The following is a 27,141-nucleotide window of genomic DNA, read 5'->3' on the forward strand; positions in this document are numbered from 1 at the left end:
AGATTGTTTCATGTTCCATATAATTTGCTCTTAATTTGAAGAGAAAGCTAAACAATTTCCGTCACGGCATGAAAAACCGTTAAATGTGATTTGCGCTATCTGCAGAAACCCTGTTAAATTTTTAAGTACACTTTAAAGTGTTCTCCCGTACGTCATTTGAGAACTATTGATTGAACTATAGATTGATGTGAAAAAGGAAACCGTTGATCGTCTTGAACAAATAGTTTCCAAACTTTTAGTGAGCATTTTTACTTTGCTGAAATAATCCATCCACCTCACAGGTGCGACCGTAATAAAAGGCCAAAATATAAAATGTTGTTTAGTACTAATTTCATTACCTTGTCCATCCGTGATTTACAAATAAAATAAATGATCTCTATGACCCAGGTTATACGCGACAATACCAGCAGGCGGCAGTAGCACTTTAAACTTGGCTTGGTCTGGTAGTTGATACTGCTGAACTTGACAAGATCTTTAAAAAAAATGGCTTAAGAATTATCGGTATGCTTTATTTTATTAACAAGCCGAGGGAAATGGTCACTTTGTCAGTGAACTTGTAAAAAGTTCAAGAGACAAAGGTCAGACTTGTTGACACTAAACCCAGGGCTGTCTTCGTCCCTTCAGCTGCTGTGTCATTGATACATCCCAACAATCCTTAAATGCGTGCCCACAGGGCATGAACTGACACACAAATGTATGACTCCTGGAGAAATATGGGCTTGATCCATCTCAATGGGTGAGCAAATTTTGGTTTTAATTTTTAAAACAGACAAATTGTGGAAATATTGTTGGTGGTTCCATTTTCAATGTACAAGTAGCCACTGGCTGCTCCCCTTAGTGAGTTGTGAGTTTTTGTACATCAAACACCACAGAGGCTCCTCCACATATGAACGCCCAATGCTTAGCTGAGATTGTTTGTAATTTTTTAGCAATGAAAACTGTGTTTAGTACATCAAGAGCTGCTCTGGGAGAGAAAAATCAAGTTGAGCGCTGTCACGATACCATGCTTCTGGGAGGAACTTCAAAATAAAAACATGCAACGGCTTATACTTTTTGCTATGGTACAGTTTATTTTGAAACAATGACTGAACATTTTCTGTTTAACTAAAATGAAGAGGATTGGCTGGCGGTACATTCTCCATATGTACTCTACAGCAGTGGTCCGCGGACCGGTACCGGTGCGTGGGCTGCACCCGAAATAATGTTTTGGAGATGATTTAGTTTAACAGTTCATACGTTTGTGCTTGATCTTTGTTTTTTGGGCGCCGCCTCTGGCCGCTGTTGATTACATACATAGTGAGAAGGATGATGTGGTTTTTTGAGGTTACTGCCTGGTAAATGTGACTAAGCTGTAGATACGCGCTTTTGCATTTATATCCACGTTTGCATTATACTGCCCCCAGCTGGTCAAGGATCATACACCAGAAGGACCAGTACAAAGTTCAGTAAGCTTGGTTTCGTGCAGCAGCTGCCAGTGGAAGCTGAAGGGGTTTTGTTATGGGGGGGGGGGGCTTTTTGAGAGTCAAAGGAAACTGGACACCTCCCCCAGGCATGGTTTAGAGAGCCCAGAAATAATGCCTCCTTTTGATTTGTGACTTGTAAACACACAGGCCACAAGATGTGTGATACGAGCCCCCACGCTGGCTCACTCAACTGTCAGTGTGTGTGTGTGTGTGTGTGTGTGTGTGTGTCGGCTTGAAGTGTATTTTCACTGGGGCCCGGTCAATTACTCTACGAAGGAGAAAGGGGATGTCTACAGCCCCTTGTCTCCCCACTTCCCCCAAAGTGGAGAATGATTGAGTAGAGAGGCTGTAATTTATTAATTATGGTCTATATTCTTAGACCCTGGCTCTGGCTTCATTTAATTTGTATGGATTGAGCGGTAATTACTGTCTGTGTGTGTGCGCGTTTGTTTGGAATGAGTCAGTCGTAGGTTACTTACAGTATGCTGTTTGTCCTCTTGGCGTCTCTTTTGTCAGAGCGTTTGCTTTTCTCCGAAGCTTCGTGTGATTGCTTTTCGTCTGTCGGTGGATACAGAGCAGTTACAGAGACATAAGAAGAACGGGGCTATTATGGCCAATTAATTAGAATTGGTTCTAACTAAGGAAGCAGGAGGCTTCTAACGCATGCTTATGAAATATGTATTGAAAATTTTTTGGTGTAAAAAATTAACTTGGAGTTGGTATGTGATATCGATATAAGTATAAGGAGCTGGGGAGAAAAGTGACAGTGATTGACATCTCCCACATAAAGGTTTAGAATAATATAGAAAAATAGTGTTAATATATTCTGGAGACATATCACTTGAAGGAATAATCGGTGTTCAGTGTGACACCAATATTTCCTTTTATTTAACCATCTGGTGGCATCTTAGGGCATAACAGAAAGAGGACAAAAAACAAAAGGCTTTTGATTGTATTTTGATCATTTTCTTTCAAATCATTCTTACAGTATTTTAGCCAATTGATGTCACACTCTTGGTAGTGTAATAACTAAGCGGTCTTGTCATGTTGACAATTGACACGTCGCCGCCATCTGAGTAAAATTTCAGCTTCCTAAGTGTCTTCTTTAAATGCTTTATCTTGATCAAAGGATTGGACAAACTACTAGGCAAGGTTAACTCATTCAATGCCAGGGATGCGTTTTTTTAAGAGTCCGAATATTAAATCCCAGATACTGAAGTAATAAATCGATACTTAAGTACATTACTTTTCAGATATTTAAGTATTAAATCAATACTTACATATCTGGAATTTAATGTCTGCTCTCTTAAAAAAACGTGAAGATATGTCCCTGGCACTGAATGTGTTAAGTAAAAGATGGGTTAAACATTATATTGAATGGTTCGGTGAAACTAAGAAATAGTGAATAGGTGGCTGAGTCTAAAACTACAGTCAAAACGCAAATTTACTATTGTTGTCACTGATCAATGTTATGTAAAATCTTGAAGGATTGCAAAACAAACAACCATAACGGTTATTTAACTAGACTAATATAATGATTAAAAAAAAAAAAACAGGAAAAAAATCCTTGAAGCAAAATCAGCAAGAATAGCTGATGCTATTACAGTTTGCACCATGTTGACGAATATTGCCGCCCAGGTGATAACGTACATTCAGCGCATATAGACTCCGCCATGAAAACAATAAAAAAAAAAGTATAATTTTGTATCAGTCTTCAGAAGTGGTGGTTAGGGACTTGTAGCTATTTAGCTTCGAGGTACAATTTGTGCTATTAATATGCCTCTTATGATAAAGTAAAAGAAATGAAACTCTTTAATTTGCTGCAACCGAATAGTTGGATCTCCGTGGCCTGAAATTAGCCTCTATTAGCTGAACAGTATTGCCTAACAAAAATAAATAAATGGAAATTGTAGCCTAAAGTGAACACGATGCTCAGCTTTGTGTAATTGCAGCGTCGCTCTCGACTTGGAATTGGAAATAATAATTGGAAATAATTTGTCGGTGCGTGTAGGCAAGCCGCGCAATTACACGTGGCGAAGACGCGAGATGAAGCCGCCAACGAGCAGCTCGAGTGTCCCGCCGAGAGACGCCGTCCGCGTGTGCGGCGATGACTCAACTCCGCTCCCGTCCCGCTGTACACCTTGCTAGTCCGTGCCCGAGGGCCCTTGTGGCTCACTTTTGTTAATTTATGGACACGCCAAGCGGAGAGAGTTCATGTTTGACACATTACTGTTTCACTCAGGTTAAAAAAAACATTAATATTCATTGGGAAATAATTTATTTGGCAATGGGAGGACGTTTGTTGGGTCAAGACCGCCCTGTTTGAAATGATTATGTGGGAATCATAACACCGCATTTTAGGGGGCGGCAACGGCCCACTCGGGACGACGTTGGCAATTAATTTTAAGGATGTTGCTTAAATTAAAGTGAATCGAAATCCCCCTGTTTTTTTGTGGGTCAAATTGATGGTACAGTAAATGTTGAATGTAGGGTTGTTGTTGGATATTATTTTTGTTTTGTGATTTTTTTTTTTTCGTACAAGGCAAACTACATATAACCAACATATCTGATAAAATGGCATTTACACACAGTTTTGCTAGTGGGTTTCAAAATTTTCCAATGTTTTTTCCTAATGATTAAGCTAAACACGGGTTAAAATGACGCAGAAATATTACTGTTATTCCTGAAGAAAAATAAGAATTGTTAGTAGGATTACCCCCCCCCCCCAAACACACACACACACACGCAAATATTTCTCACACTTTTGCATATTTGAACACACCACTCGGTCATATTGACCTTATAGCTCTTCCCGAGAAACGATCATGACACACCGGTTAACATAAAGTATTAATGGATTCCACGCATTTCTGACACATTTGTTTACTATAATTCCCCCAATATAGGACGCGCCCTTAATTTTAAGGTCATTTTAGGGTATTTTCAGTTACCGTGTATAGGACGCACCAATAGTTTGGCGACAAAGTAAAAACATTAGAAAAACAAAATAAATGTCACCTTTTAAAGTGTTTTTATTTTCTTGTGCTCATATCTGTAGGTTATACATTTGTTGCGGGTTAACGTGTTTCAGATTTCCCAAAGTGTGAATGGTCAGTGAACGCCTTTCAATGATATATCATTGAAAAATAGTTGACAACCACTGACGTAGAGCATGACCTAGATTACAGAGTAGCATTACTGAAATTGACTGTGACCATCTCAGCGCAAAAAAATAGAATTTCCTCATTTAGACTAGTTAGTTGATTATCATTTTTGTGTTCCTGTTTCACTTGTTGTGTGTTCATAGAGTAGCAGCTGCGTGTGATAAGGCTCTGGCCACAGTCTCTACCGCGAGATATGATCAATAGGCTGCCATGAATAATGAAGAGGCAGAGCGCAGCAGACACTTAATTACACTTTGGAGAAGCCATTCTGGGTAATTGAAGAGAATAAAGATGGCTTAAGTGGATGAATGCTGAATGCAAACTGAATTTTGTCAGTCTGTCCTCAAAAAGAGACCTTCTGCTTTATTATAGCAAATTGTCATTTATCATTCTGTGATTTGACATTTGAAAACTGGAGTTAGTTTTATGCGCCTCAAGTCATTTCCTTTGACCCGAGTATTGTTCTTTTAATGTAAAGGATAATTGCCGAGGATCCAGACAGTGCCGTGTGCCTGCCATCTGTTATAGTTAGGTGAAATTAGCGCTAAACTACTTAACAGACACTTTGGCCCATTGTCTGTTGCTGTCATAATCACCCCGAATAACGGGCGGCATCAATACGGTCTTGAAACCAGATTTGGGAGTTAATGGAGTCAGATGGGGGGCGGCGGGTGCGTGCTCTGGGGGTTAATGCTGTTAGAGATGTTGGCAGAGAGCAAATTAAATCAGTCATAGATTGAGCCATCTACACGCAGACAGACAACCAGAGCTATTGAGGAGGAAAAAAGAAAGGGGTGGGGGTAGGGGGGTATTATTGGGACCCCTTCACAGATGTATGGAAATAAAAATCTGGATGTCAGTGGTCATTGCAGTCATTGAGTCTAATGCGCTTCCTGTCATCCGGGCAAGCAGACGCTATGACACGATTCCGAACTTGGCCGGCCCTCAAGTTGCGGTCACGGCCTGGGGCCAGCGCACCCGTTGACAACTGACGCAGACGCCCATGTCACAGAGTCAAACTTTAGCCATCTTGAGGGCTCAAAACCGAAGTTGATTTATGTCTTTGGCAGACTAGGTGATTAATAATCAGAGGCTTCACACCTCAAGCAAATATCTTTTTTTTAATGGATGCTCTTAAGGATCGCCACTTCAAACGTAGGTCAAGCAGGTTTGACCCTTGGACCCTGATGGAACGAACATATAACTGCGTATCCCGGAGCACGTTAAACATTATCCTTGGTCTTCCTTGAAGGAAAAGTACCAAGACTTCTCAATCTATGAATGGACCAATCATCTTAAGACCTCTTAATGTATTTGAGACTCTCACAAAATAATAATAACTTGGCATCAGTCAATGTTTGCCTATTACGAAAGAGCTAATATCCATCAAACAGTCAGGTCGTAGTTTCAAGTAGTTGAAATGAGATTATTCAGTGAGCCATGTTTGGATAGATGAGGCCAAAATGTCAATTTAGGGGAATACTTTTTAAATTCTTTAACTGTTAACTGACAAAAAGTTTAGAGACGCAGATGCAGGTCGAGTTTTCCGAGGGTAAAGTTGACAGTGCACCGGTGCTAAGATTTATGGCCACCACCAGAAGGTAAACAAGAGGATGTCTCCTCGCAACTCGAAGATAGATGACGATGCTAGTCCAGTCGACGCTAAAAGTGAGAGGTGGACTTGGGCTGGGCAGGGGTCGCGCAGACCACTCAGTCTCAACCTTAGCCCCCGAGGGTTCAATTCTTGACCGTGACATGTGGCCTTCAAGGCAAGTATCAATTCTCATGGGGTTAGGGGTTTATGCAGTGGTCTAATACAGTGGTTCTCAAATTAGGGCTCCATAACAGAACTTCAGGAGGTACATGAGATTCCAACATGGTTTCTGCAAATGTCAGCAAATAGAATGGAATGCTTTTTAATGCCGTACCAGGAACGGTACATGTTTCTTTTCAAAATAAGAGCACATTAGTTGGAACATGAGGCGACCTATAGCATGCTTTGTCATTTTATATGGATGTGCATCATGTGACACAACTCTTTGGTATATGTTCAAAATAAAAATACAAATGTAATTCTAAAATGTAATAAATCAGACACGTTTGGCACAACACTCCCGTTTTAAGGTAAACATGGAAGGACTCGACTTGCTGCCACTAACTGCTAATTGTCAACTTCTTCGCACACAGCAGCGATCCGCTACAACAGTGCCTTTGTGCGATTGCGCGCTCCTCTCTGCCACCAGCTGTCATTATTAATAGATTTCTTTTTCCCCCCGCAAATTAACACACACTAGCTGACCTCTCAAGTGTGTCACGCCGCTAATGCAGCGCAATACAGGATACGATTGTCTCTCCTGTCTCCGTCTCGCCCGTCTTTTTTATTGAATGCTCGCTAATGAGTAAGTAAATGGTTGGGAAAAGGTGAGCATCTGAAATTGTAGCGGCCTTTGTGGTGGGTAATTAGCAGCGGCGAGAGGCGTGCAGGTGTTGAGCCAGGCCGCCAGGGGGGGTCGCGTTCGCCGAGCTTTCCCGACTATTAAAATGATCACTTTCAATAGCGGACAAAGGGAAGAGGGAGCGTATCTAGCGGCGGGTATTTTCCCCACCTCTAATGCTTTATCTGCCTTTTGATGTGGCGCTCATAAAAGGCCTATTGGGCTTCCACAATGACCCGCGAAATGGACAAGGGCCGGCGTTGCGGGCTCCCGACTGTCGCCGCCATTAACTAAAAGGCCCGGGCATTATGAGAGAGACCGGCGGATGAAAGAACACGGAGGGGGAGAAGAAGAAGAAGAAAAAAAACAATAATTGAAAAATTGCCTAATGCTAAAGTGAAAGAAAATGGAGCTGTGAAAAGGCACTGTGATATTCCGTTATCTCCGGTAAATGCGGCCAAACAAGACGACGCGGACGGGCATTCTGTTTGAAATGGATATGCTTCAATTACCTGCACGTCTAAATCTAGTTAGGCCGGCCATTGTCAGTAGCTTGGATGGGGCGTTGAAGCGAATTACACTCTGCAACCTACCACAAAAACTCCAGAGATTTGCAACTGCCACAAAGAGCAGTACCAATGAGGTTGCAGGGCACATGAACATTGGGTAGCTCCAAATTTTCATTGCTTTGGAGCTCATCTTGGATAAAGAAGATTTCCAAAGTCGTTTTAGTACAAGGGTGTCAAACTCATTTTAGCTCATGGGCCACATGGAGGAAAATCGATTTTCAAGTGGGCCAGACTGGTAAATGCATGGTATATGACTTATATAACTTAATTATAACTGGTCCCGATTCTTAGTGAATAGCGGGGGTCAACTGGAAATATATATTATACAGTGCTGTAATGTGATGTGTTTTCACAAAACCAAGCTAAGTCGAAGAGATTTGTTTTTTACTTGACGAAAATACATATTTGGATGTCCATTTTGGGATTTCTACAAAAACAACGTCTTATAAGGTTCAAATTGTGATTGAAGTGTATATAAATAAGGTATGGAGATTATGCATACTGTCAACTGATGAATACGTTTTATCAAAACCTGGAATTTAAACCTGGTACATTTTTAAGGGGGTTTACATGTATAATTATAATACTTTCAATAGCTCAATTTTTAGTTTCAGAAACCTGAGCCTGGTTGTGAAACTGCATCATATACTGTACATATGAATAAATTCAGATAATTTCCTTTTTGGTCCCCTACATATTAACTGTTCATAACACTACACAAACCAAAACCTAATGTCTAATGCTAATGCGAACACGGGTGTCGAGTTTCACTTCCTTTCACTGAAGCGCTGAGCCGAGCCGCTTTGAAGCTGCAGTGCTCAACTGGGCTTGTAAAAACTTGTAAAAGCATGATTTTTACTCTTGATTACTAATCGCGGACTAGTGGGTTTGGTGCTATTCATTTTTTTATTTCTTCACAAAAGCAATTTGCAGACTGGATTAAAACTCCTTGCAGGCCAAATACAGCCCACTGGGCTTTATGTTTGTCAACCCTAGTTTAGCAGGATGAAAATCGAGTTGATATGTGGAATTGATTGAACAAATATCTCTCGCCCCCTCTACAGGTGACCGTCAAAATGTACAAGCGAGGCTCAAACGGATGGTTGGGTAAGACGCTGAGCGCCACAGCTACATTACCTTCTGACACCGTGGTGCTCTTCCAAGTCAGCGGTGAGAAGACGGACACCAAAATCCCAGCGAGGAGCATTCACAGCATCACGCTCAGCATTTAGGACACTGCAGTCGGAACACAATTTTTTGGGTTTAAAACTAAACCCGGTGTGCCTTTTTATGGTGTTTGTTGAATTGTAAATGCTATATGTATCAACCTGGGTGGCAATAATAGGGTTATTTTTTCCTTGGCAGTTCCAAATTGGTTAGTGTTTTATAAACAGTCTGCAAGTTTATTTGAGGTACGTCTGTAACCATCCTGTCTTAAACAAACGGCATGCATACATTGAGTCAATGTGAATATTTAGTGGAAAGTCCCTTTTATGCTGCCTTCTGGGAAAAACAGAATTTAGACAAAAGTTGCTTTTTAGTCTGTGCAGGCGGTGATTCTGTTGTTCCATTTTCCTCATCTGATGATACTTCAATTAACTGCTTTCCAACCACTGAAATGATCCAGTTTGACTTAATTCTTCAAAATATTTATTTACTACAAATAATGTATCTGTTGTCATCTATTCCACATGCATGTAGTGACAGGGAGAGATTTTTCAACTGCAAAAAAATGTGCCTGTCCACTGATGTCATTATATTCATTAACTACATCTACATTAAATACTTTATGCATACAACCAGTATACTAACTCACATAGCAAAACAGGAAACTTATTTAAATTTAAAACGCAACAACACAATATATATTGTGTATATTGTTAATGGTTTAACAACACATTTTGCTTTAAAACAATTGCATTAGCTTTTTCTTGACATTTTAAAATTCCTTCTTCTCACTTTTAATGTACGAGATTCACATAAGAACACAAACTGCAAAACCCATCATAATGTTGTACTCACAGTGTTCGTCCGGGTTACAATGAGCTGATTGTCAGTGTCTGTAAAAAAATAATCAAAACCAAATGAGTCTTTTGTACTCTTTTGAATGAGATTATCTCAAGATAAAAGTTATGTATGCTTACCTCTGAGAAAGAGTTTTCTACCCCAACAAGCACTTGTTTTTGTTCTTCTCACCTGTTTGGTATGTATTGTACTTAAGTTAACCAACGTATTAGTAATGCGTGGTGGATGTTTGCATTTGTATGAAGTCACAATAAAAGCTGAATTTAAATTGCTGCTTTTTGAGGAGGTGGGGAGGTCTAGTTGTTCGACCACAAGCTGTTTCTGGGATTTGCTGTGCACTCTTCAAATATGAGTCTTTTGTGTGAATCTAAGACTAAAATTGTTTGAGATGATGAGACCAAGAACAGGGTGTGACAAGCTAACAAGATAAAACTCCTCACAAAATCGATATTCAACTTAAAATGGAATATTGTATCTGCTTAAGGGGAAATCTACAGTGCAACATCATCAGCTGTGCACATGAACCACAAATAGTTATTCATGTCTGACTTTTGTTTCTGGGATGCCTGTTGAAGAAGTGCCAAAATAGTGACTGAATTTGTTTGACATTGTCTGAGCTTCCACTTGTGCCTAAACCTGAATAAATCCAGGCTAATGAACATCAAAAACATTTTCACGTAAAGTCTGAGTGCTCAGCCAGTAAATCAATGACAAAAACGTTCAAGAGTGTAATTATTGGACATGATTATTTTTTGAGAATTTATTGGTGTGTGTGTTGATGCAGATTAGGCAGACTAATGCGTGTACACAGATCAATGCGGCCCATTGCTGATGTTTTGTGCAACTAATTGGTTGCTTCTCGCACACATTATTGACGCCTCCGGTCCATTTACCGTACGGCTTTTTGGACAGTGTCGACACACGGCTGGAGGCTATTGTTCATCACTGCTTGCCGATGGGCTGACAACATTATGGACTGGAAACTTGAGGTCAGGGCAAATGTATTTTGTTATATAAAAATTGTTTTGGTAATTCAAAATCAATTAGGCTTATTCATTTTGAATCTTTTGAAGTTTTGTTCAAAGCTGTATGAACATGCATTTTTGTGTTGTTATCCCAGGTAATAATACATTTTAGGTACTATTAGACAAATTTTACAGGCATATGGAGTCACTGGGTAAATGTCACAGCTCGATGCATCAATTTTGCCAGAATTTGTATCATTTTGTCTGCTGAACAAAGGTCGGCGGCATAAATACCATTTCATATTTGGCTCTGATCCAATCAGCTGTCTTATCATGGGATGACTGAAGCGAAAGCCAGCTAATCATTTCCAGGATGCAGCGGAGGCCCCATTGAGCCATTACCACTTAAATGGAATCATTGACTGTCTATCTCCATCTTCTCTGCTGCTTTAGCTGAAGGGCTTCACAAATCATATTAGGCGCAATTGAAAATCTAAAGTGAAGGGAAAAAAATCGGCTGCTGTTGCCCGTTTTGTTCTGTATCTCGATGATCTAGAACGGAGCATCGTCATCATCATTTTCATTATCATTTTTGATTCAAGTTGTTCTGCTCTACCCGAGAACTCAGCCTACCGGACGCAGACCACTGCGATTACTTCCTCGCCGGGATCTGGTTTAGTCCAGTGACGTCTTCTCAGTGTCAGGCCACAGTCTGGGTGAAGAGCAGGGAATGCCACAAACGCCAGAAAGAAAACTTCAAAGCAGCCCACAGAAATCATATACAAACAAAGTCTTTAATAAAGATATTTGAACAAACATAACAGAACATTATAGTAAAAGAAAGCAAAAAACCGGTGTGACAGAAATACAAAGGGGAACAGAGGTTTGACTGCATGCAAGCCTTCGAAACAGTGAGGCCATTGAGAAAAGTTGAACTTGGCAGAAAAGAAGTGTTGTGGTGCTCGAACAAATCAAATGATGGACCGATTTTCGACGGTGTGCCATTTTGGACACTGAACAGCAGAGAGGCGGGGTGCCAATGGAGACGAGGACTCACTTGGGCTTGGTCTCAGCATCGGTCACTTGACGAATGTAGACAGCGTCTTCTGGGTGACTGATGTCACCCATCTCATGCATGTAAGAAGCAGCAATGGCGATCATGCTGCCGTCGCTGTTGAAGGCTAGTGACGCGATGCTGGTTGGGTAGCGGTGGAACTGGCACAGGCGCTTCTTATTGAACGGATCCCAGATGTTAACAAAACCATCAGAGCCGCCTGGAAAAAAAGGAGACTCCTTGATCAGTCCTATTCATTATCAGGAGCAATATCTGGATCTCTGACTTCTGCAGCCGTCAAAAATTCACAGCCAGAAAATTGAACCTTTGATGGTAGCGGTAAATAGCAGTGAATGAGTTAAAGAGGGCGGTCAACTTATAAGACAATGAACAAGTCTGACTCGACCCAAGTAGGCATTCATACCTGTTGCAAACGTGTTGTGCACGCTGTGAAATGAGATGGCGTTGACGGGGTAGACTTGCTCAACAACATCCTTCAGCCGGTGGCACTTGAAGGCATACTTCTTTTTCTGGACTTCCACACTCGGGTCCAGGTACTCCACAGCCACACGACCCTCAATGGAGCTCAAAACGTAGCCCTGCAGACGAGGATTAAGGTTTGCAACTTCAGATAAGAAATAGACCAATGTTTAGCCTAACTTCTGGCATATCTTTTTGTTACATTACTCTTCCCTCTTTAATTTTTTGGGCCATACGTTGTGCTGCCTCACAGGTCAGTCTTACTACAACAGATCACGTTATCATTAAGGAATTAAAGGGTTCGTGTTTTCCCACCTGTTTGTTAGGGAAGGCTCGAATGCAGCGGGTCTGAAACTTGAGACTGGACTCTCTCCTCTGCTGCACATAGCCCATGTTCCTCAGGTCCCACACCAGAACGCGTCTGCCCGCCGTGCCGACAATCAGACGGTCTCCCGCAACAGACATGGTGTATACCTTCGGATACACAACAGTAAATCTATGCTATCAGACATGAGCAGACAATTCATAATGTATGCCAAAACCATCCAATAATGTCATACCCTATCCGGTTGCGTGAAGGTGCCGGCGTTACAGGGCGCCCTCGGATCCCAGAGTCGGACCGACCTGTCCCAGCTCCCTGTCACCATGACGTTCACCTCCGGGCAGTGTTCCACACAACGAATGGCAGCGTCGTGCTTTCCCACTATGGTGTCTGTAAGGAAATTAGAAAACACAACCTATACTGACAGTTTGCCAAACACAAACTCATTTCTCTCAAGCCCAGAAAGTCTAAGGCAAAGTCTACCAGAAGATGTAGGGATTCATGTAGGGACGCATTTTCTTTTATTTTTTAGGGGGGTGTGTGCAACTTTTCGAGCAAGCGTGCTCTAGAGGTTGATGTATTGATGCGAGTTCTATGCTCTTGTGCAATAAGTTGCGATATGCACCTGAATATTATTTGCGATCCGCTTTTAAATAAAATAAAGAAAAAGAGAAAGCGTGCAATGGAGTACACGGAAGAAATACAGGATGCTTCAATTACATTCAAATCACCTGTGTGGTGACATTTTGGTTTTCCAGTTGAGACAAAGGATAGTAAGACAATGACTGATAAGACAGACAGTTTTGTAAACGTTGCAAAAAATTTAGCCATAAGCCGTAGCTAAATTTTATTCATATCTGTACAATGTCCATGAGTGGGCAACTCCTTTTTAAAGGAATTTACTTATGGGGGTTTTCAAGTACTCATTGACCACAAAAATGAAGGAACACAGCTTTCAAAATGTTGAGCTTACAACTAATTGTTCCTATTCTGGTTTTGAATGTAGAGATGGAATGCTGCTGCTGTTCATTTTCTGCTGGGTTACAGGGTCTTTGACCACTGCAAAATATTGCAAAATTCTAAGCTATTTGTCTTATAGGATGCTTCCCTAATAGCATTTAAAAATATATAAACAATATGCAATGTGTTGATTGTTTGTGGTGTGCTTGATGGAGTTTGAGAAAAAAAACAAACACATCTAACTAACCCTTGCATCCATTTTTCTGTATGTGATCCTTGGAAGAAAAAGTTTGGAAAATGCTGACCTATATGCAGATAATAAATGTGCACACATCTGTTCAAATGATAAATTTGAAAAATGACAACTTTTAGAGAGATGATGTAAAAATAATCAAATTCAGCACGCGTTTGAATTGGATTAATTTTGAACAGACATCGCACACCCCAAAATCAAATTGCACTGGTTTTAGATCCGACTAAAAGATTGAAAATTATTTTTAAAAAAGAAAAAAAAGAAGACCTTGGTCAGTACATACCCTGGTCTGTGTTCAAGTCATGCATTTTCAAATTTGTATCCAGATCTCCACTCCAAGCATGTGTCGGATCCTGTTTGAAAGTTAGAGACAAGGTGTTCTAATAACAACACATTAAAAAGTGAAACTAAGTAATGCACAGAATGCAACTTACATAAAATGCACAATCCAGAACTGGACCCGTGTGCTGATACTTCATGCGCATGGTGTTGGCCACCACATCATAGAGGCGGACGGTACAGTCCCAGGAGGACACCAGCAGAAAGTGAGCGTTACTGGGGCTGAACTTGACAGCGGTGATGCCATCTTCTGGCCCCTGGTTCAGCTTATACTCACTTGTTGTGACCATTTTCTGCAGAACAGGAACGCCAGTGACATACTTCCAAACGCAGTTTGTTTGTCAGCATTATATGTGATTATGCATTCTTCACTTGAATGTCAATTTGTCAAAATAGCCAGTTTGTTTTGTGTATGAATCTATACACACAAGATAGAAACAATAGTTGACTTTACACTTATGGGGTGCGGTGCCTGGGTAAGAGGGGAGGGTGTTTCGAAACAGGAGAAATTACATATCTCAGAAAAGTTTTCTGTGTTCTTTTCAATAAGCGAATAAGCGATGGGAGGTATTATTTCAATTTTAGTTTTGACGAATTTGACGAACTAGCCGCAAGATACTCTTCTTGTGTAACCATTTAGTGAGATAAAAAGCTGGCAATTTCTATTTTATTCGTCTGATAAATATATCCTTAAAGTAACAGGTTACATAGAAAATAGAGCGCTTTTCTCCCTCAGAGAACTCGCTCATTCCCCTAAAGCACATTTAGGAATTAGCCTTAGCCTAGAGCTAACCGTACTTAAAGTAATGCTAATGCTAGTAGCGTTGTAGGCAACAAAATAGACATAGTACTTACTGTTTATACGGCGGGGAAGTCCAGAGGTATTACAATATTTTATTATCAACTAGCACGTTCAAAAAATACTTCACAACCCAACAGAAATTCGTCGATAGAGCTAACCGGCTCAGTGTGGAACGCAGTCTGACCAGTGGTCACAGGAGACGTTAAGGATTGGCTGCAACGAAATGCGACGTTTCCCGCTCAAGTTTGATTGGTTGGTTTGATTCTAAACAGTACTTCCGGTGGCTCCACACCGGTCATGTGACCTTGAAACGCAACCTGGTGGATTGGTTTAGTTTGCGCATGCGCGCAAGGGCCGCCTGTCTCCCAAGGAAATTAAGTTATACAGTATTATATTTATTTTTAATCGAGTTGTGCAGGTTTGTAACAGTTAAGATGAAAAGTGCAAATCACGATTTAGTGATTATTACCTTTTACATTTTGTGAATCATGGGAAACTCGTCATGTATATTTGACCCAAAAAAGCACAATTACTTTTTAGTCACGTTTTTTTGCATCAATATATTTACTGTCAAAAACAGGAATTCAGTAACAAACCATATTTGGCTCCATGGTTGGGAAAATTTGCCACAATAAGTAAGTGTTATTTTTAAAATATTTAATCAACAATTCCACACAATCACGAGCACAATTAGGAGTCCTAAAAATACGTTATGTACAATCTTGCACTTGAATATACGTTTTGGAGCAATTGAAAACATTATATGATTGTCCCTGAAAAGACAAATAAGGTAAACGTATGGGATGTAAAGAGAATAGCACACAGGAATACTGTATACACCCGGTCTACAAAATATACATTGAAAAAAATACAAGGTATTTTTCAAGTCGTGCGGTAAATTCAAGGTGTGCTCAGGTGTTAAACAGGCCTCAGCAAGGGAACCGGGTGGGGGTAGTACATGTGATGAGAAAAGGCCAGGATTGATGCCTGGCCGGTGGTAGAGCTCCCCGCCGTACTCCCGCTGCTCTCCGGAGCTCCGTTGTCGTGGTACAGGATGGGCACCCGCACGATCCTCTGCGCGGCGGCGTGGTTCAGGTTGGCCGCCTCCAGCTCGGCTGCCAGCTGCCTCTTCCACTTGTTCCTGCGGTTCTGGAACCAAATCTTCACCTGGGTCTCGGTCAGGCGCAGCGAGGCGGCCAAGCCGGCGCGCTCCGAGCTGCTCAGGTAGCGCTTGATGTCGAAGGTGGACTCCAGCTGGAACACCTGGCTCCTGGAGAACACCGTGCGGGTCTTCTTCTTCCTGCACGGCTTCCCGTCCGGGTCGTCGGCTTTCTTTCTCCAGTCGTCCTCCGCGGGTTCCGAGTCCTTTTTGGGATCTTCCGGATCACTTTCATCCTCTTCGGCGCTTTCTTCTTTGGTGTCCGATTCGCTTTTGGGGAGATCGGGTGAGGTTCTGTCTTGCACCAGCTCCTTCTCTGAACCTGTAAAAGTGGCCTAACAGTCAGTCAAAGTTATCAAAGTCTAAAAATGCACCACCTTGGGAGACTTATAATTTCATGTTATCAAATATTTACGCAGGACCATATTTTACAGTCTTCTATATGCATATTCACATTATTAATTTCTAAAAAAAAAAATGGAAGGAATAGCATACTCATCACACCTTTTTTTTTTTTTTTTTACTCCGTGGTTTCTTTGGTCTTTCTCAGCACAGTGATTTGATCGCATTTATCTTTCAACCTTTTACACATGCGTGTATGACCATTTTTTTTCTTAAATTTGCATTTTGGATTAAGAATATAAAAGTGATCATCTATCCATCATGAAATATTAATATATACAAGATTCAATAATTTGTTATCATACCGAAGATGCTTCTGTCATTAATTTTTAAAATACACTCTAAAAACAGTTGCGTATAAAATAACCAAAATATAGGTCAAAAAAGAACTAACAGGATACTTTCTGGGGATCCTTTTAAAGTTTTTAGAGTGTAAAATTTGTATTCTTTATGAATTTAAAACTGTTTTCAAATAGATGTTTCTATTATTATTGTTCTTACCATTGTAACTCATTTTAACTGTCCTTTTGGGGATATTTGAAACCTGGAAAATCATACAATAGGCCTGTTATCAGTTATTATACATTATAAGCATTGTTCTGCAATACACATAAAACAGCACCTCAGAGGTTCCTGCTTCTATCCGAAGTTCTTCTTTGAGGGCAATAAAAATTCCATAGAGCAGTAGATGTTTTTTGTTCTTATTTGCAGCTACACAGAACCAAAATTTGATTATTGTTGATTACAACCACAAAGAATGTGTGCCAAGTAGAAGCCAAAAGCACATGAGACCTTTTTATTTTGTATTCAGAATTCAGCATCATGTGATGTACCTCCAGTTTTGAGATGAGCTCCAAGCGTGTAAGGATACCACCAAGGGGACGCCGAGGACAGTCCAAGCCTCTGTGAGGGCAACTCCAGGCGAGGTAGAGACAAATCGGCGAGCCGGGAGAAGAAGTTACCCTCCAAGAAGCTTCTGGGCCTGGCGGGTTTGTTGTTGGTTTGGTGGTGGTCGTCGATGCTGAGGAGGTTCTTGATGGAGAACTTGATGGAGTCTTTGGCGGACTGGCGCATCTCTTGTTGCGCGTCAAGGTCTGCCATCGCCTTTTAGTTCCACACCATCAAAATGTTACAATGGAAAGTTGGAAGAAAAACAACAGCAGCCTTGCAGGGAAAAAAAAAACAACAGAATTCCAAAAAGTAGCCAAAAGATTCACTGGTGCTGAAGAGAGGAATAAGCACGCTGGGTTGGTTCTTTATGGGGATGTAATGATGACATAAAAATGACAGCCCGGTTAAAACACACTGACTGGGTCCTTGTGATTGGTCAGAGCAGCGAGCAAATGGGCTGTGAGTCTGCAATCGGACTAGAATAGATTCCAAAAGGAATACAAAAAGGTATTTTGGGGCGCTCAACATGAGCCACTTATCAAGTAAGAGCGGGGGGTGGGCAACCTGAGGCGCGAGGGCCACATGTGGCCTGTTGTTATTGACTGAAAAGAAATGGCTCATTAATATTGGAATCAAGCCAGGGCATCATTAGTGTAATTATCTGATTACATGTTTTTAACATGCATAATGAGCTAAATGATTTTCTCAATCACAATACATTTGACGATTTTAACGTTTTGCTGATTGACAACATATATTCTCCTCATTTTTCACTTGGTAGGCTTGCTTTTTATTATTTAGTTTTAATAATTTTATTACTCCATTTATGTTATAAACATATTTTATATTTCATACAACAATAATACTGTGAGAAAGCTTTATTTGTATCGGTAGCATCAAAGTGAGTGATCAGTAACAATTCTAAAGCTGTACATTTCAGAGAAGGGAAAAAAATAATAGGCAACAGTGCCAGTGATTCTCAACCTTGAAACACCAGCTGTGAAATATTTTTTTTGTTGCCCCCTAACAAGTGCAATTTTAGAGATAAAACACTGTGCATTTATACAATTCAAATGCATACACGTTTGCAGTTTAATAATGAACTGCTCCATGTTCCAGTTAATTTGCTCTCAATTTGCAAATGCATACACATTTGCAGTTTAGAAATGAACTACTCCATAGTCCAGTTAATTTGCTCTCAATTTGAGAAGAAAAACACATTGCTTAGATTAAATTGACCAAAACCTGGATAAATCCTCACGTACCATTTGAAGTTCTTTCACGTACCCCCAGGTGCATTTATACCTCTCCATGAAAACTGTACTAGACAAGGGAATGTTGGTATTGGAACTTTACACTGTATTTCATCAATTTATGCTAGCCCAGGAGTTAAGTCATAACAGTAAGGAGTATTTGTGGTGAAAACCAGATTAAAACCATAAAATTAAAACATAAAAAAAACACTAAAGGCTGCAGTAACTCGTGACAGTGAAACTGCGTGTAAAATGGCCATCAGGGTTCCTAATCAAGTGGCTAGTCAATCCGCAGTCACCGTAATATGTTTCACATGGGAATTGAATCAAGTCCCGACTGAAAATAAAATATCAGTCAGTCAATTATTCATAAGGGGCTCTTTTTAATGTGAAGCAGGAGCAAATGATTAATATGGCAGGCAGCTCGTTAGAGGTGACAGGCTACACTCAGTGAGTGTAATTGACTGCTGCGACTTTGGGACTTGTGAAGAGAATGCTGCCATCTAGCGACGACAGGGAGAAAGCGCACAAGCGAGGAACCTTTAGAATGAGCTTTTAATGTTTTTAAGTCAATTGAATTTAAAACAAAAGTACTTTCGTTCAAAGTAAGCGTTATTATTTGTATTCTTTTTTAGTTTTTTTTCCCATGCCCAAGTGTAAGTCTGTCTGCACCTGGCAACACACAGCCCATGCGTTCATCCATCGTCCAAGCCAATTTCAGAAAAAAAAACAACAAACCAAAAAAACATAATGATACACTCACTCGCACTTGTATTACAATTTTGTCTTTTTGTAACAGTTCTAGTTGTTAATCAAATACAACTCATTTATGTATCCACAGTATTGTTTGAAATCCAATCTTTTAAGTAAATGAACCTCTACAGAATAATAAACACATCAAAGGCACTGAAGCACTCAAATAACGAAAACTGCTCCAAAGATACATTTCTGCATGATCAATTGATCATAAAAAACATAAGAATTGATGAAATGTAACAGTATAATGATGGTCATATATCATAATCCCATCAGTATTTTTATTTTTTTTTGTAAAGCAAGAAAAGACACAACAGTGAAGTTTCATGAAGCACCCGCTATTTTTGTACTCCTCTAAATCACAGGTGTCGAACTCAAGGCCAGGGGGCCAGATCCTGCCCCCCACATCATTTTATTTGTCCTGCGAAATGCTAATTATGACCTAAGGTTAGTACCAAATTTTCAAGTTGTCCAACGTTTACATTTTTTTTGTTATCAATACCCTTTTTGAACAATTTTTAAAGGCCTCTGATTTCAAAATGTGAGACGATCATATTTAAAATTTATTTGACTTCACAATCATCATGGCCCTTTGACAGAAACTACAACAACAATGTGGCCTATGATAAAAGCAAGTGTGAAAATAAACATGAGTGTACTGGAAATATATGTAATTTTCCCTACATTTTTTAACCAAAAGTGGCATCTAGCAAACTAAAAAAAGATCGCAAGTGCTTCATGAAGCTTCATTTGTCCTTCACTAAACATACCAGCGTGTGCTCTAAAAATGTGTTTTTTTCCTATTTTCCAATTAGATTGAAAACTGGTAACAATGCAATGTGGCCTACTGCATTCTTCTTTCCAGCAGAGTCACGTGACACACTCAGGTTTGGACATAAGGAGTGTAAATCATAATTGTGCAAGCCATCAGACTCCAGTTCGGTATGAAGTTAAACGTCATACTCCTTATCGATGAATTTGGCCATGGTGGATAGCTGGATGTTTGTCGTGCCCTCGTAGATGGTACCTGCAGAAGAAAAACATTCAAAAGTTTCCCTTGTGCCCGCATTCTATTCTGAGCTCAATTCCCAGCATCATAGTGCATGTACATACCAATTTTACAATCCCTGTAGTATTTCTCAATTGGGTAGTCTTTGGTGAAGCCCACCCCTCCCATCCATTCGATGCACTTGGACGTGGTCAACGTCGCCACCTGACGGAGAAAAAAAAAACGTTGTTAAAACAATAAATGCTAATGTATTGTGTTATTTCTAAGGGAAACAATTTTGCAGTGAAAATTCAACTATATGTACCAGCTATTTTCAGTGCATGGGAGTGAATCTGTCTTTGGTCAGGTTAAAAAAGTTCTAAGGGGCGTGGCATCACCTCTGCAGTGAAGTATTTAGCCATGCAGGCCTCCTTGATGAAGGGTCTGCCGGCTTCCTTTAAACGAGCGGCGTTGTACGTCAGCAAGCGCGCGGCTTCGATTTGCGTTGCTACGTGGGCTATTTGGTGCTGCATGCCCTAGAAGGAAAAAAAGAACAGACGGATGTTCAACCGCATGAGGAAATAATAAGACAATAAATACAATAGGGCTGAACTGAACTAACTTAAGAAAAGAAGGAAAAAAAAAACATTTTGACCATGTTAAGATAATTTGAACGGTTTCAAAAGTAGGGAAAAAGCAAGTCCCCTTAATAGGTGTTTAATTTACCTGGAAGTCAAAGATTCGTTTTCCAAACTGCACCCTCTGTCTTGTATAAGGAACTGTGTGGTCAAAGCAACCTTGCGCCAGCCCCAGCATCTAGAACACAATAAAAAAATGTGTCTACAATGTTTTGATCATGCCTGATTTTTTTACATGAGTGTGTGTGTGTGTGTATATATATATATATATATATATATATATATATATATATATATATATATATATATATATATATATATATATATATATATAAGAAAAAAAGATGTAATAGATATATTTACATGATATCAAAGTGCTATGAAAACACGAGACAAAAACAAAAATACTGTCTGTATCTTACTTAGTAATAAAAAGAAATGGAGAGCTATTAGGAACAATAATGCATATAAAAATACACAAAATATTCGAAAATGAAATTATCAAATAAGTTGACAATAGTTACTCAAATGTAACATTACAAATGTGAAAATATTTTAAAAACAGTTTGAAATGCAAATATTAAAAAATAAAATACAATTATACCACAACATTAAAAAACATTTAAAACATTGGACAATACTACAATATTATTACATAAAAGTGTACAATACAAGCATTTTCTTTATTTATTTTACCTGAGCCGCAATTCCTATCCTGCCTTCATTCAGCATTCCGATAGCGTACTTGTACCCATGACCAACTTTGCCCAAAATATTCTTCTCAGGCACCTGACAAAACACAATTTAGCAGAAGAAGTGGCGAGATTCATTTGCAAGCTCGGGCCTGAATTCAGACCTTGACATTGTCAAAGTTGAGCGGGCAGGTGGAGGATGCACGCAGTCCCAGCTTGTTTTCCTTTTTGCCGATCTCCAGTCCTTCTGTTTCCCGGTCGACAATGAAGCAAGTGATGCCTCTGTAACCCTGTCATTCATAAATTCATAAATAATGAGTAGTCAAGGCCAGGAAGGCCTTCTCAACTTGTTGAAACACAGTCAAAAGCACTGACTTACAGGGTGGAAGTAAAGAATGGATTTATTACATGATTATGGCCTTATTAAGCGCTGGATCAAATCCCTACAGAAGGCCAGGTACCAAATGCACAACCCCCCACTGATCATTAACTATGATGTCACACTTGAGAGAAACTGGAAGTGAGGGGCTACTCACAGCTGTGGGGTCCACATTGGCCATTACCAGGAACACGCCGGCATGCTCCGCATTGCTGATCCACATTTTGGAACCGTTGATGACATAATAGTCTTTGTGTTTTTCTGCACGTGTCTTCAGCGCAAAGGCGTCACTGCCCGACTCTGCCTCGGACAGGCAAAAACTGCCCACCTGTGCGCGAGATGTATTCTCGTAAACAAAGATGTTCTCAGCTGCGAACGGCGGTTATAAACGTAATAAATTTCACCATGTCAGTCGACAGCCTGCTGAGATACTTTTCCTTCTGAGCCGCCGTGCCCAGTTGCGTAAAGAGCGTGTTGATCAGAGTGTTCTGGATGTCGCACAGCACGGCCACAGAGGCGTCCACCTTTGCCAACTCCTCGATGACCAGAATAGAAGAGAAGAATGTCGAGCCAGTGCCGCCATATTCCGCGTCGATCTCGATGCCCATGAGCTGCCCGGATTCAATACAGCGTTAGCAAACCATTTCATTCCTCAGTTTAGATTAAAAAAAAGAAGGCGCTTACACCCTGTTCAAAGAGAGACTTGATCACTGCGTCATCCATCATTGAGTGTTCATCCATCTTTGCCACAAGGGGAGCGATACGTTCTTGTGCATACTTTTTAACTGGCAAACGAAATCAAATAAGCTTCCACCCAAAAAAATCAAATGTGTTTCTTGAAATGAAAAATATCAGGATACAAAAAGAGACACCACTCACCTGATTCCCTCATCATGCTCTCTTCCTCTGAATATGACTGCAAGGGAGGAAAATTAACCACCCCCGCAGCTTGAGCAGTTTCCACATCTAAGGCAGACTTTGTGGACCTGTTCCTCCATCCTGGGTGGCATCCACGCCATGACCTAGTGAGCTGTCTGCAAGACTAATGATGGAAGGATAAAAGAAAAATAAAGAAAATTGAGGAATGCATTAATTTACCAATGTTGTGATGTCTCATACTAAAGTACTGACTGGCAGTTTATATGCTTAGATACAGTAAACATCAAATCTCGACAAGAAAATTTAGATCCAACAATGTATTGACATGATAACACAATACAGATGTATTCACTAAGTATATAATACAAAAACGGTAGTGTTCCAAAAATGCCTTTATTCGACCCCTAAATTATTTAAAAGGTCAAAACACATGACGATGATCTATGGTCAACACGTGAGAGTAATTGCGTTGGATCCAAACAGTGTTCCAAAACTATTTTTCCATTTCATTGATAGAGTAATCCATATGTATAGTGCATAGAGTTTCATATTTGTCTCAATGCTAGGAGTTATCAGCCGTCGTGTTAATAACATTTTAAAAACGCAGCTGTCATAAGGGCGTACAGTGCAGTGCAATAAAAAGACTACATTTACGTGTAATGATGTGATATCACCGTTTACTTATTTACCTTCGACAAAGTCCTCACCAATATTGCAGCCATTATGTTACACAATGTTTACGTGCATGCGTCACTTCCGGGGTGAATGTTGCATTTTAACATAGGGCATTTTGATATTGTTCCCGGTTAACTATGACACGAATCAAAAATAATAAGCATTTTTGATTCTTGTGATTATTTGACATTTAATATATATATTGACGTAGTTTGAGACTAATTTTGAATTCGAAATTAGAGATTTAGGTGAGCGTTTTGTGCGAAATGAATAGGTACTTACAATTTTCCATGAACGCAACATTTCCTACACTGACAACAATGGCGTGTTGGAAACCAAACTCGAGCCGCTAAGGTTTATCTGTCAACATTATCATTATCGTGTAATTTGATAACATTTTAAAGTAAACGTTTCATTTTAGCCGACCCTTAAGGAGAGTTTTTACGGAAGACTCGAGTGGCAGGACCGCTGCGAGGGCTCGAAATGGCGTGCTAACGATAGCCGAGGTGCTACCATCCGCACCGGTGAAAGTGCTGTTAAAAGTACATACTGAATTTGATACAAATTCTGTCGTTTTGGGGGATGTTATTTAGGTCGCAGCGCTAAACGAGCATCATGGAAGAAATTAAGATAGAGCCTGTGGATTTTGTGAGAGAATTCCAAGAGTACCTGACACAGCAAACGCAGCACGTCAACATGATCTCTGGTTCGATTTGTGAGGAAAAGGACCCAGGTAATGATGTATGCAAAACAGTTTGAGCATTTATTCACAATCAAGGATTGTGGGCCCGAAGGTCCATGTACTACTGCATCCTCTGTCCTCACAAGACCATTTAACGCGTCAGTAGAACAGCTATCCTAATTTTCCCCGGCTTATTCAACCAAGAGTGCCATCTAGAGAAGTCCAAAAATATCACAAGTGCTTCATAAAGCTTCGTTTGTCCATCACTATTTGTAGGACAAATTGTAGTAGCAGTTACCACATGTTTGTGTTTTTGTCACCAGTGGCTCCAAGGAATGAGCACAATGGTCTGGACGCCCCGTCCGTGGAAGTGAGCCTTCCTTTGGAAGAAGGGTCAGACGTGCAAATGGACGGCCTGGAGAGGACGTGCGACGGGAAATACAAGTGCAGCTTTTGTAGCTACGCCAACAAGGGCATGGCTCGTTTGATAGAACACATTCGCATCCATACAGGTCAGACAATAATGACAATATACATTCATATCTACCACCCGTGCTAGAGAAAATACACACCCTCCTTACCTTTATCCACATCTATTAGTTTCGTTTTGGTTCCAGAGTTGTGGAGAGATTTTACATCGAGTCAATCAAGTAAACAAAACGGTTTAGTTTATTAGTAACACTGTTACAAATTATGGAAGTTCCTTTGATTTTTTTTTTAAATGATATTATTAAAGAATCAATGGGAAATAAATAGAGAGCTGAAATTTGTAGCAGATGATTGAAACGTCAATTTTCTAAATTCAACGATTCTGACATTTCTATGTGATTGCAGCTGGACGTGCAAGATTTTGTGTACAAAAATAATTATTGTCCAAATTTTGGACCAAATAAAACCATTATTATTACAATTTTTGAGATGCATTTTAACAGGATTTATGACATTGATTTTCCTGCAATTCTTGCAACATTATGTTGAGCAGCAGTTAAACTATGTAAGCAAACAGAAATTCTTTGTTGACTTGTGTTTCACCTCAAGACAGTAGGTGGTGGTATAGACCATTTAATGGCTGTGTCTTAAACATGTGTCACCGTCAGTTCACAGGCTACAAAGACAAATCATACCAACTTTCAATTTTTGGTGGGTGTTAATAAATGTAAACTACATATGTATGGATAGATCTAATGCCACTGAACAATTTGAGTGGTTGAAGGAAAAAATATCGGTAAATAACGAATGAATACACCTTTACATTCATTTGTAAGATTAGGAAAAATAATGCTATGTGTATGCTTTGCAAAGTGTGTGCACAAGGGTTGGAATACACCCTTAGGGGTACTTGTATCCCAATTTGAGAACACCTGACTTAGAAGGGCACCATTGGTATCGGCTGCCATCAAGAGTACCGAGTAGTTGAAAATAGTTTTTTTACTGCCCCCTTTATGCCTGGCAGGAGAAAAGCCACACCGCTGTCAGCTGTGTCCCTTCGCCTCGGCATACGAGCGCCACCTGGAGGCCCACATGCGCTCACACACGGGAGAGAAGCCGTACAAATGCGACCTGTGCACCTTCCGCTGCAGCGATCGCAGCAATCTGTCGCACCACCGGCGCCGACGCCACAAGCAGCTGCCCGCCCGCGTGGCACGGCCGCCATTCGCCGGCAAGCGAGGCTTGGCAACCCTGCAGAAGCGCAGCGGCTCACTGGGCTTCGGGAGACGCCTGCTCCTCAATTTCACCCCGCCGCCACCTCCCCCAAAGTCGGACTACGTGGGCGATGTGCCTCACAAGAATCACCACCATTTGAACATGAGCGAGCACAGGAACCCGCCCAGGCTCCTGCAGAGTGACTTCAACAGAGGAGTTTTCAACAGCCCGCTGGAGCAGCTGGCTTCGCTGCAGCCGGCCGAGCTCCGCGCCGAGCCCCCTCACACCCCTCCGAACGGTGACGAGAAGCCCATCGTGATACAGGAAGTCACCACGGCGCAGGCCACCACGTGTTCAAACGGCGTGCAGACCTTAACACCAAAAGCCGAATGTCCCGCATCGGAACACAAGAGTTCCGCATCCGGCCTGGGTTTAGATGCCCAGGAAGAGGTTTTGCGTGCGGGTGGCAGCCGAGAGGGCACACCCGCTGCCTTTGACACGGTGGATGGCGACAAGCCACAACGGTGCTTGCACTGCGACATCCACTTCCCCGACAACATCCTGTACACCATACACATGGGATGTCACGTCTTCGAGCACCCCTTCCGCTGCAATGTCTGCGGACACACGTGCACTGACAAGTACGACTTTGCGTGCCATTTTGCTCAAGGGCAGCACAGGAAGTGACTCCTGAATGTAAACACTACTCACCAAAACAATCATTTTTGACCTTTTGATGAAATGTCATTTTAATACAAATTGGCATAGTTATGCTCGTGGGCCTAGGGTTCAAAAATGTGTAAAAAAACGTGTATATATATATATATATATATATATATATATATATATATACACACACATATATATATAAATATATATATATATATAAATATATATATATATATAAATATATATATATATATATATAATATATATATATATATATATATATATATATATATATATATATATATATATATATATATACACAATATATATATATACACACACACATATATATATAAATATATATATATATATATATATATATATATATATAAATATATACACACACATATATATATATATATATATATATATATATATACACACACACTCACACACATACATATACATACATACATACATATATATACATACATACATATATATATATATATATATATATATATATATATATATACACACACTCACACATATATATATATATATATATATATATATATATATATATATATATATATATATATA

The 27,141-nt window shown here is 40.2% G+C and overlaps 5 protein-coding genes across 9 annotated transcripts in view; 2 read left to right on the top strand and 3 right to left on the bottom strand.

The window, feature by feature from the left end:
- The window catches only part of LOC148409424 (uncharacterized), a 15,756-nt gene extending 5,832 nt beyond the window's left edge, over positions 1-9,924 (top strand). For both annotated transcript variants that reach the window (XM_088438768.1, XM_088438769.1), the window contains exon 7: positions 8,696-9,924. In XM_088438768.1, coding sequence (XP_088294894.1) covers positions 8,696-8,863 — 168 coding nt within the window. In that variant the 3' untranslated portion in view covers positions 8,864-9,924. The remainder of the gene's footprint in view (positions 1-8,695) is intronic.
- Positions 9,925-11,396: 1,472 nt separating this feature from the next.
- On the bottom strand, positions 11,397-15,050 carry bub3 (BUB3 mitotic checkpoint protein). Its single transcript, XM_088439190.1, has 7 exons — positions 14,885-15,050; positions 14,125-14,322; positions 13,974-14,043; positions 12,716-12,867; positions 12,471-12,629; positions 12,100-12,274; positions 11,397-11,895 (listed from the first exon to the last, which is right to left on the bottom strand). Exons 2-7 carry the CDS (start codon positions 14,317-14,319, stop codon positions 11,675-11,677), a joined length of 972 nt encoding a protein of 323 aa, XP_088295316.1. The 5' UTR covers positions 14,320-14,322; positions 14,885-15,050; the 3' UTR covers positions 11,397-11,674.
- Positions 15,051-15,521: 471 nt separating this feature from the next.
- On the bottom strand, positions 15,522-17,634 carry hmx3b (H6 family homeobox 3b). Its single transcript, XM_088439297.1, has 2 exons — positions 17,226-17,634; positions 15,522-16,312 (listed from the first exon to the last, which is right to left on the bottom strand). The coding sequence occupies exons 1-2, from the start codon at positions 17,491-17,493 to the stop codon at positions 15,750-15,752; spliced, it is 831 nt and encodes a 276-aa protein (XP_088295423.1). The 5' UTR covers positions 17,494-17,634; the 3' UTR covers positions 15,522-15,749.
- A 1,439-nt stretch (positions 17,635-19,073) lies between these two features.
- acadsb (acyl-CoA dehydrogenase short/branched chain) lies at positions 19,074-24,356 on the bottom strand. 2 transcript variants are annotated; one of them, XM_088439553.1, is made up of 11 exons: positions 24,213-24,356; positions 22,869-23,031; positions 22,674-22,774; positions 22,394-22,600; positions 22,147-22,317; positions 21,775-21,900; positions 21,615-21,707; positions 21,007-21,096; positions 20,679-20,816; positions 20,406-20,505; positions 19,074-20,319 (listed from the first exon to the last, which is right to left on the bottom strand). In XM_088439553.1, exons 2-11 carry the CDS (start codon positions 22,882-22,884, stop codon positions 20,243-20,245), a joined length of 1,119 nt encoding a protein of 372 aa, XP_088295679.1. In that variant the 5' UTR covers positions 22,885-23,031; positions 24,213-24,356; the 3' UTR covers positions 19,074-20,242. The 2 variants fall into 2 exon arrangements, with proteins under 2 accessions (XP_088295679.1, XP_088295678.1); XM_088439552.1 differs by lacking the exon at positions 24,213-24,356 and adding an exon at positions 23,558-23,628.
- Positions 23,704-26,710, top strand: LOC148409428 (zinc finger protein Pegasus-like). 3 transcript variants are annotated; one of them, XM_088439556.1, is made up of 5 exons: positions 23,704-23,897; positions 23,965-24,049; positions 24,137-24,276; positions 24,549-24,737; positions 25,679-26,710. In XM_088439556.1, the coding sequence occupies exons 3-5, from the start codon at positions 24,159-24,161 to the stop codon at positions 26,554-26,556; spliced, it is 1,185 nt and encodes a 394-aa protein (XP_088295682.1). In that variant the 5' UTR covers positions 23,704-23,897; positions 23,965-24,049; positions 24,137-24,158; the 3' UTR covers positions 26,557-26,710. The 3 variants fall into 3 exon arrangements, with proteins under 3 accessions (XP_088295682.1, XP_088295681.1, XP_088295680.1); XM_088439555.1 differs by having other exon boundaries at positions 23,704-24,049; XM_088439554.1 differs by having other exon boundaries at positions 23,704-24,276.
- Positions 26,711-27,141: the final 431 nt, after the last annotated feature.

This window comes from Hippichthys cyanospilos, chromosome 17, assembly GCF_059441005.1.
Source record: "Hippichthys cyanospilos isolate Australia breed blue-spotted pipefish chromosome 17, RoL_Hcya_1.0, whole genome shotgun sequence".
NCBI lineage: Eukaryota > Metazoa > Chordata > Actinopteri > Syngnathiformes > Syngnathidae > Hippichthys > Hippichthys cyanospilos.